Source organism: Manduca sexta, chromosome 28 (genome assembly GCF_014839805.1).
Source record: "Manduca sexta isolate Smith_Timp_Sample1 chromosome 28, JHU_Msex_v1.0, whole genome shotgun sequence".
In the NCBI taxonomy this organism is placed as follows: Eukaryota; Metazoa; Arthropoda; class Insecta; order Lepidoptera; family Sphingidae; genus Manduca; species Manduca sexta.
The window spans coordinates 5,229,704-5,243,351 of NC_051142.1; the positions used below are offsets into that span (position 1 = coordinate 5,229,704).

A 13,648-nucleotide genomic window follows, 5' to 3' on the forward strand; every position below is an offset into this window, starting at 1 on the left:
GCGGCGCCCTGTGTCGCGGCCCGCGGGGGCCTAATCGCACCGACACGATTCTGATTACGTGTGATTGTTGTATCAATCATTTTCCCTATCAAATTATACAGTGGCCGGTAATTCTATCGGCGTCGTTTCTCCGCGCGTAATGGCCGCGGAGAGTGGACGAGCGGAAACATTCGGCTGCACTTAGTCTCGGTTTGTTACTCAATGGATTGTAATTCATATGCTATTATGTACTAAATAAAATGATAGACAAAATTGTCTTCATTCACCAATTCGTTTGCCATGTCAAGTGTAAGTAGGTTACCTCGTTTTTGTCAGTTCTAAAATGCATGAATTATTTTCTCACTAAGTATATTTACAGGATTTCAAATTGAAACACCGATTTCCTCTATATTAGATTAGTTTTAGTTTAAACGTATTGTTACATTCGATCTAAGACATGGCTATAACAAATTTACAGGCGTAGTCGTAAATCGTGCCGTTTAGTTAGGTCGGATTTAATAAATGTAAGCAGTGAAGTAGTAACGAATGTAAATCATTGTACTACATATTTCCCTTATCGCAGGCTGCGTGTAACCATCCGATTAGCTATGCAAATCTGAGTAATTTACTTCGAGCGCTAAACGATACTGCTATGGGCGCCTAACTGCTATCGAGGGGTTGGCATAATTTTACAAAGTATTTTATACTGAGTTAACTAGGCAACACGTATATAGCAGTCTAAAGGTAATTTCTTAGTTTTTTTTTGTAATTATACTCGCCTTGTATCTTTAGTACTTGGGTATGTTGTAGTTTGATTAAGAAAGATTCATGATCATAATAATTTCATGCCGACTCTACTTTTTTTGACTACTTAGAAATTGATTTACGAAACAACGTTTATATAATTGTATTTTTTTACTTAAAACTAACAAAGTGACAATGCTAGAAGTTGTTAATTACACAAAATTATCTCCCTTTCCTCACGTTAATCATTCTTTTACGTAAAAAATACCTCATAATTTGGTATAAGTATCCCTAATTTAAAGCAAATGTGACAGACGCGGGGTTTTAAATCTGTGGACGTAATTAAACAGTTGTCTAATTTAATTGGCAATAGGCGCGTTCCCACAAGTCAGAAAGTCACCCTCGCTCATTACGCGCGCACCAAATTTTCCCAACAATTAACATACGGCCATATACAGTAATTACAGGTGTGTGGCACGCAGTAAACGAGTGTTCAATCACGCTATTCGAACCGACAACCGCGAGCGCGCCATAACGTTGATACGCGAACATTGACGGCTGAATACACCTACATGCACTTAATGAGAAAACATTATATACCTACCTGTGTTTAAAATGCCTTTTGTAATGGATTTTGTTAATTAATGGATAATGCCAAATGGATTATTTTTGCGAATGTCGGGAATTTAATAGGGTTTTGTCTGGATATGATGTATGTTTATACTCATATTTAGATATTTATTGTAATAGATATTTGTAAAAAATAGTTTGATTGAATTATTCGTGCTAAAAGATTTCAAGGTTTCCATTAATTACAATCAACTTTCACATTTCGTTATATTTTTAATCGTTAATAGCACTGCACCCAAATAATATAGTATTTTTTCATATATCTTTGACCAAGTTTGCTTTAACATTTTTTTTGTTACGGTAATTAGGTTAGAATATCAGCTCTACATGTAATTGAAAAACTTTACCGTCGATACGGTGACCAAACAGCCGAAAATTATACGTTTCTTTCATTATTACTTCGACCGTCAGATTTCTTATCAGTTTTATTTAGCGGTTATTATTATTTCAACTTTTAATAACGACTTGATGAAAGATTTCTATTGTTATTAACATGAAAGTGTAATTTACAAACTTTATTGTTATTTACTTTGCCTTTAATAGGTTTATGTTTAATGATAGCATCATTAAAAAAGTTAAGCAAAATTATTTGTGATCGATAGCTATCTATAAATACGTTTAAATTATATAATAATTATTAGAAAGCAATCAACCACTTGCTATAAAACAAAAAGGACAACGGTTAATGAAACAGCCAACCACTTCAATAGTCGAGCACAGTTTTAACTTTTTGTAAAGTGCAATACTTTCCCAGCCCTTCGTGTGGAGTGCCCTTCAAAACGCTACTGCATTTAGACAAATGAACAGCGTTGCACCCTCCGCGGCACACGCCATGGCGCCTTGACATAAAACGTTGATGGAAGGTACAACAATAATATACGTTAATTCAATAAACGACTACACTAAGGTAGGCATGTATGCCTTATTTTTCAGTTAAGATATGCTTAAAGAAACGACAGTAAGTGAAGTAGTAAGCTAGGACAGTATTAAACAAAAGTTAATATGAATAGAATTCAAATAAAAGTATATCCTATAAATATACCCAGGAATAATGTAGCTTACTCTATCGTAAGAATTTGTAAATCATTAAATATCTTTAGTGAGTATAGGTAACAAAAAGATGTCTTCTGCTTCTACGCCATTGTTAAAAAAATGTTTTAAAATAAATAAGTATTTACAAAGAATAATTTTGTAAGATTTATGAATGGAGGAATTATCAATAACCTGATGTATTTTAATATAAGTATGTGCACTTCTAGTAAAGTTCTATATTACAATTCATAAAACACAATTCCCGCCACAAAATGGCGGAACTCGTGTAGGACACAATAAATCAATTGGAGTGGGTGGTTGACTTTTCACTCAAATGTGTGGTTAATTGTAACCGAAAATGACTGTTGATCGAGCCACACTTAATTTGAGTGGTGCTTTAGTGTTTGTAAGGGCTTGCGCTCTTACTGTTGGGGTGGAAGTAATGGCCCGTTGGTCTCGTGATTATTTCGATATTTGTACGTTTTTATAGTCCACACATGGAGGGCAATTATTGTAATACAATAAAATATAATTAGAATATCGATATGTATAACTCAAAAATGTTTTTCACTTATTGCATTACGACATGAATCGTAAATGCGCCAATTTGGATATATAGAACTTGTGTACTGTTTAATTATTTTTTTAAATTATAATCTTGTCTAATTGAGTATATGTTAATAACTTTTTGGGGATAGATAAGAAAGAGAGCTATAAATAATAATAAATATTGTTATTTACTATTTACTAAAATATTTATTACATATACAATGATACAGTCAGACGGTTATAAAACAAAACTACAATTCAATGAACATGTTTAGACTAAGTATAAGATAAATTCTCGCTAAGATTCATTAGGCCAATATGCGTCGATCATTTTCTTCAATCGTTCATCCAGTTCTCTTCCTTCTGGAGGCTGCTTGCCCATCAAGAACATAAATTTTTCATGGCAGTCCATCATGCCTAAGTATTGGGATTCAATTATTTTCAACCTCATTGGGTAACGATGGAACTCTGCCAAGTCTAATTTTGCTAAAACATAAATCCATTTATTATGTATATTGTTGATAGATTCATTACATATCAAATTCGGAAAACATGGTTCCTTGTTATAACGACAATTTATGAAAAAATATATTCATCTTAAAACAGTTTTGGTATTATGATAATTGTTTGTCAACTATGTGTTGTACAACTGTAATTTTGATAGTTATAAAAATAAAAATCCACGAAAAAAATGTATGAAACCATCGGATGCAAACATAAATACTGAACGGGTGAATCCAGCGGTGAATCACATTGGTGAGTCATCTCACGGTCAATCGAGAAGAACTGATCAACTACTAAGATGATTGCAGTTGTTTTCATAAGTTATAAAATTTATATCTGGATATTTCAATAAAGTTAGATAAAATAATTAAGTAATATTATTAATTTCGAAATTGTAAATTCAAAGCTCACCCGTCGATGGCGGCATTTGTAGAGTTCTGTACGAACCATCTCCTTCTAATCGCTCGAGGTAATAGTCACGTGTCTTGTTGGTCGATATACTTGCACACGGGATCTGCATTTTCAAGGTTAAGTTCTCCCATTTAAGATTCTCTACGTATTTCCCTATCAAGTTTTGTAGGTCTTCGCGTTCCTAGAAATATTATGTAAACTGTTAAGTTTTGTACCAGACATGTATTTATTCTACTTACAACGTAGGTAAATCATACAGTTATGATTACAAATATAATATGATTTTCGTGTTTATACAATCATATCCTATTCTTTTAAATAGTGAATTTTATTTAGTACATTTTCTTTATTCAATCCAGATTGTTCCTAGAAGTATAACTCAAATTAAATAATAACTGAACAACATTTCGTAATACCTGATCGGAAATCAAAGAAAATTGCACGCAGTGTGATTCTCCTGATCCGTTAGTCTTTTCTGTCTTAAAATGCAGTAGATGCCACGTGCCGATGGCTTGGCTATCGTTGAACACCTGGCCCTGGGTGAACTCCTGGCATGTATTGTGTTTTTCATGCCTGTCGTGGGGTTTAGAACTTGCTTGGACAAGTCCTACCAGAAGAAATGCTGAAACTAAGGATTTTATATTACTATAAAGAACGTTTACGTACCCTAGGTGGCAGCACAAAACTGATATAGCAGCCACACTGAGGATAAAAAAGAGACTTTCCCGAGATATTAATTTGTTTATACATTATTGGAATATAACAAAAATTATAAAATATTAGTTCCGGCCGATTATTATTAAGAGGCAGCATAATCAGAATCTGTTTTTATTTTAGATGGGAGCTAGTTATTTGGATGGTAATGAATGAAATTTATGAGGTTTTGTTCGCTCAATTACTGATTTATTTGGATTGAATATTAACTAGGAAATTAATTTACTTTTACAAATTTCATTATAAAAGATTTCTAAATGCTTTTGGAACTCAAATTTATGTTTCATTTTACAATATTTTTTGTCACTTTTCACATAACTATGGAATGTAAGTAGGTACTATTCTTACGTACTTAATAGCGCTATACACCATTTGATATACAACAATTTATAATCAACAAATTGAATGTTATTTTTGCTTGTTATATTTTATGACAATGCCAAGTATTGTTTCAGATTGCGCCAATAGATGGCAGAGCCTTCGTTGTGCACGTTCATAAGATTTTTAAATTCTTAGAAATAAACGTATATGTATGCGATACAGAAAGAAGAAGAGACAAGGTGTTACATTAACATATAGTCTACATTTTATTTCCGAACAAAAGTTTCAAGCTGGCGGATCAGTGAGTAATATAAAAAATGTATAGCAATATGTAAAGCATTTATAAAATATGTACTCATTGAAGAATTGAAACCTTCACTCAACATGGTGCGGTTAATTAGATTTAACGTCTACAGAAAATCATATTAAACCGTTCGTACAGATGACAGGCATTCATATATTTTGCAGACTTTGGGATGGCGTGTGTCGAACGCTTCTCAACTCTGAGTCGAAAAGTGAGTTGGTTTGTGAATGTTATAGCGACATGCGATAGGGGGGTCAGTGTATTAGTAAAGAGGGGTGTTTCAAACGCACCTTAAATGCCTTTAACTTGAACGGGGTCTAATAGTTATAAATATAATTTTAGAAAGAAGGAGCAGTATTTATTATTTATATAGGTATAATATAAATAATTTATTTATAATTTAGGTTAATATAATAACTACAAAATATATATAATTTATTTACACATTAAGTAATCTAGAACGCTGAAAGTATTATATAACACATTTGGCAGAGTTGTTATATCGTCCAGAAATTGTAGCAATGGTTCTTAATAACAATACCAGCCCGTAAATGTACAGTATAATTGGGACAAGACTGGAAAGGCCTTCGTTCCTTTAACGGTCAGATTTAAAAAAAAAATATTAGTCTTTTATTTACTATAACTAGTAGCACAAATTAAAGAAACTAAAGGTAGTGCAATTTACTTGTTCATATTGTAACACTAATATTAACACTTATGTTACTTTACTACGGTAAATTCTACGGTTATCGAATCGAACTGCGTCTTAATAGATTTACCAGCATCATAAAGTGATTGTTAAATGCTAATAAAATGAGATTACCTGCAATAATGAGTTGTGAGTGCGGTGACATGTCTAACGTGGCCGAGCGCGAGGCGGAATGAGGTAATGAATTGAATCACTTGATTGCCGTAAGGATGTGAGGGATTAGCAAAACCTCTGCCTAAAATTCAATACGTTGTGGATATGGCACATTTATTTTATATATATACTGCAATATATTTACTATGAACACGCAAAATGCCCTTTATCACTAAGATCTTCAAGAGAGCGAAGAAAAAATTCCTACCAAAATAATTGACTATTTATTTTGAATATTTATTCGTAAAGTTTTTCTAAAGTTTATTAGTATTATTAGGTAGTTCATTTAGTGAAGTATTTCGCAATATTGTTGCTGTTTAGGGTCTATTAACTCTTTCTCTTCTTTTTCCACAAAGGTTGACTCTATATATATTCAAATTGTGAAATAGAAAATTATCTATATAAAAGCGATGACATGAATGGGTTTGTACGGCAGTTTGCTACGCTCTACAATATTAGAAAAACTATTTTATAATCAGATCCCTAGTGATATGTGATAAATGGATATTCGAAGGATATGACATACCACCAAAATGTTAAGTATCATAAGCCCAATTACCAGTATAATTGGGCTTATGATACTTAACATTTTATGCTATAGAATCACGAGCGCAGTGCAAACCTATCTATTGCTATATAATTAAAAGGTAAGAAGAGCCATACAGAAGTATGTTGTTGCCATTGTTTAGGGGCGGTCGAGTCGCTTACCACCAGACAGCGACTTGCTCTAACAAATTAAATATTCTATAGCTTGACCTCACAAGCTGCTTTTCAGAAACTGGAGCCTCGATAAAGACGTACCGACAATCATACAGAAAGACTAATAATGGTAATCAAATCAAGGGTCTCTAATTGTAATTTGTCTAACAATAAGGCGTAGTATAATAGGCGTAATAATTTGTCTAATAAAAAGCGGCGATAGCCTAGTTGGGTGTGGAACGGACTGCCGAGACGAATCTCCGCAGGTTCAAATCCCAAGGGCACACACCTCTGACTTTTCTAAAAAATTATGTGTGTATTCTTTGTGAATTTATCGTTCGCTTTAACGGTGAAGGAAAACATCATGAGGAAACCTGCACATCTCAGAAGTTCTCTATAGGAATTTCGAAGGTGTGTGAAGTCTGCCAATCCGCACTAGGCCAGCGTGGTGGACTAAGGCCTAATTCCTCTCAGTAGTAGAGGAGGCCCGTGCTCAGCAGTGGACAAGTATATAATACAGGACTGATATTATTATAAGGCGTAGTATCTTAAAACATCTGGTAATATTTTTAAATCTTTGCTGAGCCCTATGTCAAGTCCATTTCTATGCGTAACATTGGTCATTGAGAGTGCGTTGGTGGAAGCGATGAGCGAGCTACAAACAGAATAAATAGCCACATCCCGTCCAGCGGTCCTTAACGAATTGACATTATACATAATATGAACTAAATACCATTATTGTGATGATTTATACCAAAAATCTATTGAAATATGTTTTCAATTTTCAGGACAGGTTACAATCGTGAGTGTATCATGTTATAACATGAGAAATAATTGCTGAACAATAATTAAAACCCAAGTAAGTAACGTACTCCGAGAAAAAAAGGTATATAAAAGTCACGAAGAGCAAATAATATGAAAGTACTGAGAGGGTTATGCAGTCATATCTCAATTTAAATTAATTTATTCCTTATTTCACGAGCATATATATGAACTGATCTAAACAAACAATAAAAAACCAATCGTATTTTTTTTTCTCTCCTCTCTTTATCGTATACTGTAGTCTTTACCTTAAAATGATTTTTAAAAGAGCAACACCAGAGTTTCTTGCCCGTTCTTCTCTGGTGAGAACTGCTTTCGTAACTGGTGGTAGAGTTAATATTGACGGAATCTAAATAATGTATAACATTTTACAGATTCAAATAAATCATTTCATTTCATGTGAATGTATATCTTCTTATTAGTCTAGTTACAAAGCTGTTAACCGGGGATTCTAGGTTCGCATTTTATGCCGGGTAATAAGATTCAGTTCCCGGAATTGGAGTTTATGCCCCATTAATGTACAACGTTTTAAGAATTAACGAATTTTATCTCATACTTTGTGTTAACTAATCAACGCATGTCCAGTATATTTTATTGGCAATTTGTATTAAAATTGTGAATACACAGTTAATTCGTAAAATTTCCAATTTATTCTGAATATTATAATTTATGTAGCTGATAATCTACTTTCGCTGCGTGAGTTCTCGTTGTTCGGCAAGAAAATGTATGGAGCATATACAAAAGTTTAGTATTACTGTTGGACCGCAGGGTTTTCGATACGTCCTGTGTGGTTTCATACAATTCTTTGTTCAAGAATTTACTTAAAGTGTGTACAAATTGTTGATGGTTCGTTAATAAACTATTTAATGAAACATGAACCCTAAGAGTTGGGACCAAAGGATGTTTCAGCTTACGTGAACAATAGTAAGATGTAAAATGATGTTACGAATACATTAGGGGTTGCGGTTGTACGTGCACGCGCTTCTTGTATTGACTCCCTCAATAACTGTTACTGCGCTTTGTTGCGTAACACCTGTCGTTCCTTATTTGATTTTAAATATAGTTTTTGCATAAAACCATTATAAACGCCAGTAAATATGTTAATTGCTAACTTGACCCCTACATATCAGGAAAATTTTAAAATAAGTTATGAGGTGCCGTAAACGTCGACACAGGCGTAACCGAGCACCTTAACTTTATTGAATTAATAAAATATGCTAGATATTTGATTACAGATAGCAGCTACAGACTTTTTTTTATCGAAAGGTCGAAATGACATGATAATTGATAAAATAAAATAAAAATAATGAAATAAATTGTGGCAAAAATTACTTATTTTATTAGGGTTCAATTGCAGCAGTTAATAGTAGAATACAGATTGAAATGTTTACTATTACAGCTTGTATTTATTTTCAAATGGTTATCACCAATTTTTCCTGCTTTTATTGCAGTTAAATGCAGTAAAAATGACGTCATCGGTGGAAGATATACTGTGTTATAATCGTCATTAGTTTGTTAGCCTGCACCGCTTTACCAATATTTGTATCATTATCAGAGTTAAGAATGAGTTTTGAACGCCTCCGTGGAGTGGTAGATAGGTAAATTCCAGCTGTGTTGTGGGCACTGGGCACGTCTGCCTTACATGCATCGCCGGCTAGTTTATGCGTCGGGTGTATCTCATTGAGATTAGATTGTGCTACATCTTTGCACGACGCAGCACGCCCACTGCTGGCCGACCTCGACTTGTTTATCTCTCTTTATAATATCAGGAACAATGCTGTTGGATTATGAACATTTCTCTGATATTCCTAAGTGTTCTTGTGATCAGCATTAAAAAAACTTTTTTCTAAACATGATTGATTAGCTGTTATTACTGGCGAATGAGGGAGGCATTTACCAACTATTAATCTTAAGTAAATGTTCATATAGATGAATCTTTTTTACGACATAAATATGTCCATAGATAAATTAGATTTATCTATGTCATGTGTGAGAACGTTGAACATAAGAAAATACACATAATCACATAAACTAAGCCCGACCAAGAATTTGATTAGAAGAGAGCATTTTTTGATGTAGGTAACTTTATTAACGTTTCCATGTTATGTGCATACAGGTGATGCGGCCGTGTAAAAACCGCCACCTGCCGCACCGAATTAGTAAAATCATTATTCTTTGTATTTCATTAGTTGAACTAAAATTAGTGGCGAACACGTACCTACATCAGCTTTTGTTCTGTTGGACCTCAGACATCCCGGCGCGGTTTTAATTACTGACGGCCAAATGCGTTAATGTAATCAAAGCTCGATACATCATCATACGCGCACTATCGCCCCGCCTCGGTTTGATTAATATTTCTAATGAGCGGCGGTGCCAAACGAGTTAATTAAGCGTACGTTTTTTAGTGGTGCCACCGAGGCCGGTAAACGGGCGCATCAATCACCGCTTTGTGTCCGCCGCCGAATTTCTTAAAGATTGAAATGACGGGTGCGAGCTGCGCCTGCGCCGCGCCGCGCCGCGCCGCGCCGCGCCGCGCTCCTCGCCTCTGCCGCATCACACTTCCAGCCATCAACATCAAAAAACAAAAACAAAATGGACGAAACTTGCTAATTACATTTCAAATTGCTGTGTTTTACCATGACCCTGCGTTGCCCTACGTTCAATTAGTTCATGCCACGGTAAAACTTTTAGTGTCGAACTACATTACCCATATTTTTGATTCATTATGTCCATACGTTATTATTACAGAAACCATAGGTGGAATATAGAATAATGTAAATCTTTATGAAAAGAATAATTGTTTATCGCGTTCATACAAAACTCTATGTTTTTACATAGTATTAAGCAGGTAAAATGTAATTGTAACGCACTTATCTAATTAGTTCTACATTTGTATTTTATAACATTCATTCGACATAGAGACGCTAATTCATTGTACCTTTAACCAGATAATATATTTTAAACATTACTTAATTAATTAAAAAAACTTGAAGGCATGTTTTGCGCAGGTAAGTCTATGGTACTATTTTGACTAATGTTAAAATTTATAATAATTTTTAATATTCTTCGTGACTTTTAATACATAATGGGAATAATTAAGTAGTTGATATTATTTTAATTAAGTATTGGTAAATTTTACGTTTCACTGCACCGTATAGTTATCTACTAACTACACAAGTATATCCATACTAATATTATTATAGGAAAAGTTCGTCAGTTTGTTAATTTGTAGTGGCTAACCTCAGCAACTATTGAACTGATTTTGAAAATTCTTTCAATAATTAACTGCTACTAAGTGCTATAGGCTACTTTTTATCCCGAAAAAATATGAAATGCGGCTTTTATCCCGGAAAAACTTTTTTACACAGGGAGATCCGCTGGATGATGCTAGTATATAATATATTCAATGTAAAGTGTGATCATATGTCTATAGTACAATGAATTATTATCAACACATGGAAATATGCTTTATTTTTATGCAAATATTTATTAACGATACAAAAAATGCAGTGGACGATTCCCGGCTGAAATGATGATACAAAAAAAATGTATATTATGTAGGTGAGTAGGAATTTATTCGGTTTATAACCAAATCATGTTCTGCAACCCTTTTAAATTTCTTAACTAGATTAAGATAAATATTTTTATGACAAGTGCAATATTACAAAAAAAATAATTAACGCCATGAACATACTTATCACAAAATATATTACTATAATATAAAAAAATATGGTGATAAATTTTAGTAGAACACGGATCTGCGCAAAGCGAAGACGATGAGACAAATGGCAGACATTAAAGTAAATCAAAACAGTTTATTTTGTAGAACTAGTGGAAACTTAGCATCGAGAAACATTATCAATCATCGGGAACGTCAGCCGCGGGCTGCCCCGCGCGGCTCGGAATGACTTTAATTTGATAAAACGCAATTAGCTACCAAAATGAAATCTAATCTCTGGTTTTTTGGCAGCTTTTTGTCGGTCCACGTTGTTGGACTGAAATAATAAGAACGCGTAGAAATAAAATGACAGCGAGACTAATTCTTAAGGCGCTGTTTGGTAAATAATTTGACAACAATATTTTTATTCAATTATTTAGATTCGATATCCATGAGTGCTTATTTAATAAGTTCGATTATAGAAATAATGTGAAATTCCTATTCGAACTAACCGAATAATTGTACAACAAGCAATTGAAATGGCCGCGTTACCTACATGAAAATGTAATTAGGAACAATTTTAAGCAACACTTTGATCGACTTAACTGTTATTACTTGGCTTTAATAGATAAGATAGGTATCGATTTGCGGCTTGTGGCGTTTTGTGTTTGGAAACAGAACCGTACATAAATGAAATTAGCGGTACTCCAATTACAAAGAATGATTATTATGTTATTGTAATGCACCAAAAAGGAATGTTTTATTCATCGATAATTAAATGGTCCTTCAATTTTTAGGCCAGTCATTCCAGTGGCAGTATCAAGTGAAACTCGCGCTGCGGGGTCTAATGTCTAATTCACCGCGCTACCAACAGGTGGCAGCAGCGCGGCTTTTCAAATCTGACAGACGCCATTGCCTTTACGTCAAAAAGCCGCGAATAAAATTAATGATGTTCGCGCCTTAATGACGTTTCACGACGCCGCTCCATTGTGTCCGTAATACAACAATTATTGAGATCATTTATTAAGTTTATTGATCTTTTAACTTAATCTTTTATTTCGTAATTTAGCTCGGTGCGAGAACGCGAACTCTAAAAAAAATATCTCATATGCTGCGTTATTTTTTGGACTATTTTTGTCATTATACGGCATGATGTGAGCGGGTCTTTGAATATACAGGCAATTACTGCCCCGCATGTGGTTTTGATTATGTACCCCGCTACGGTTCCATTCCATCTAGCGATGAGGCTATAAAGCGCGGTAAAAACATTACTAAAACCTTTGCTGATGGTCGATGCCCGTCGTGCAGCTTCCGTTGCCAAATTAACGGTAATCATCACCATTGTTATACTACGCTTGTAGTGATAAAATGTTTTATTTTTTATATAAATTATTTGTTGGACTATAATGTGAGTGGAACGTGATTGATTTTACATTAACCGCCCGCATAATTATCTTTAAAGTGAATAACGCCCTGTAACATAATTCCGAGCTTTTGCAATGAGTTGTCATAAGGCTGTTACCAATTAACCTCTTTGACATAGCAGATATTTAAATTAGACATGTATTCATATATCAATTATGTAAATATCTATAATTAATACGACATTACGGGACGAGTTTAATTAGCAAAAAAAATTATGGCAATTAATCTTTAGCCGTTTTTTTGTAGGAATGTATTGTTTCCAAAAGGTGTTTAGAAGCTGTAGAAGCTCTTTTAGAGGTTTTATTAGCGGAAAAGAGTCCTATGTTAGATAGCTCTTTGCACCAATGTAGTTATGTAAGCAAAAAAGTAGTTGTATAAATCTTTCAATAAAGATTGTAAGGTTTACACGGAAACCACACAATTAAAAAACCTTTGTAAGTTAGTTGAATATTATAGGAACTAGAGATTTAAATTAGTATTCAACTATAATTGCGCCAAAATTTTATTAAAAAGTAAAATAAATAAATCACATGATTTTTTTTATCTTGTTTTATACTAATGGTCTATGGGAAAACGTTTATATTTAAAACTTGCTTTTGCTCGCGGCTTCCCCCACGTGAAGGAGTTTTCCGGGATAAAAGTCCCACTATATATTTTCCCGGGATAGCTGCTTATAACCTTCCCAGGGTCTTATACTATCTCCATACCAAATTTTGATTTCTTATACCACGTCTTATGTCACTTCCCGTTCCCGTGGGGACGGGATAAAAAGTATCCTATGTCCGTCTCCTGGTTCTAAGCTACCTCTCCACCAATTTTCAGTCAAATCGGTTCATCCGTTCTTGAGTTATAAATAGTTTAACTAACATCACTTTCTTTTATATATATAGACTAGTTTTTACCTGCGTCTCCACCCACGTGAAAAAAACCTAGAGCATTCAGAATTATTGTAGCTATTTTCCAAGTGAAAAAAAAATCGGTTTAGTAGTTTAGT

General features: G+C 33.9%; 1 protein-coding gene across 1 annotated transcript; it reads right to left on the reverse strand.

The window, feature by feature from the left end:
• Positions 1-3,115: 3,115 nt before the first annotated feature.
• Positions 3,116-6,081, reverse strand: LOC115454414. The gene is made up of 4 exons (XM_030183150.2): positions 6,012-6,081; positions 4,266-4,477; positions 3,850-4,030; positions 3,116-3,420 (listed from the first exon to the last, which is right to left on the reverse strand). The coding sequence occupies exons 1-4, from the start codon at positions 6,040-6,042 to the stop codon at positions 3,233-3,235; spliced, it is 612 nt and encodes a 203-aa protein (XP_030039010.1). The 5' UTR covers positions 6,043-6,081; the 3' UTR covers positions 3,116-3,232.
• Between the last annotated feature and the right edge of the window lie 7,567 nt (positions 6,082-13,648).

Excerpts from the sequence above, each read along its gene's own strand:
- LOC115454414 (XM_030183150.2), bottom strand. The coding sequence starts at position 6,042 with ATGTCACCGCACTCACAACTCATTATTGCAG. Across the intron at positions 4,031-4,265 it reads TTTCTTTGATTTCCGATCAG|GAACGCGAAGACCTACAAAA; the intron begins GTATTACGAAAT and ends TAATATTTCTAG. Across the intron at positions 3,421-3,849 it reads ACAAATGCCGCCATCGACGG|CAAAATTAGACTTGGCAGAG; the intron begins GTGAGCTTTGAA and ends TTTATGTTTTAG.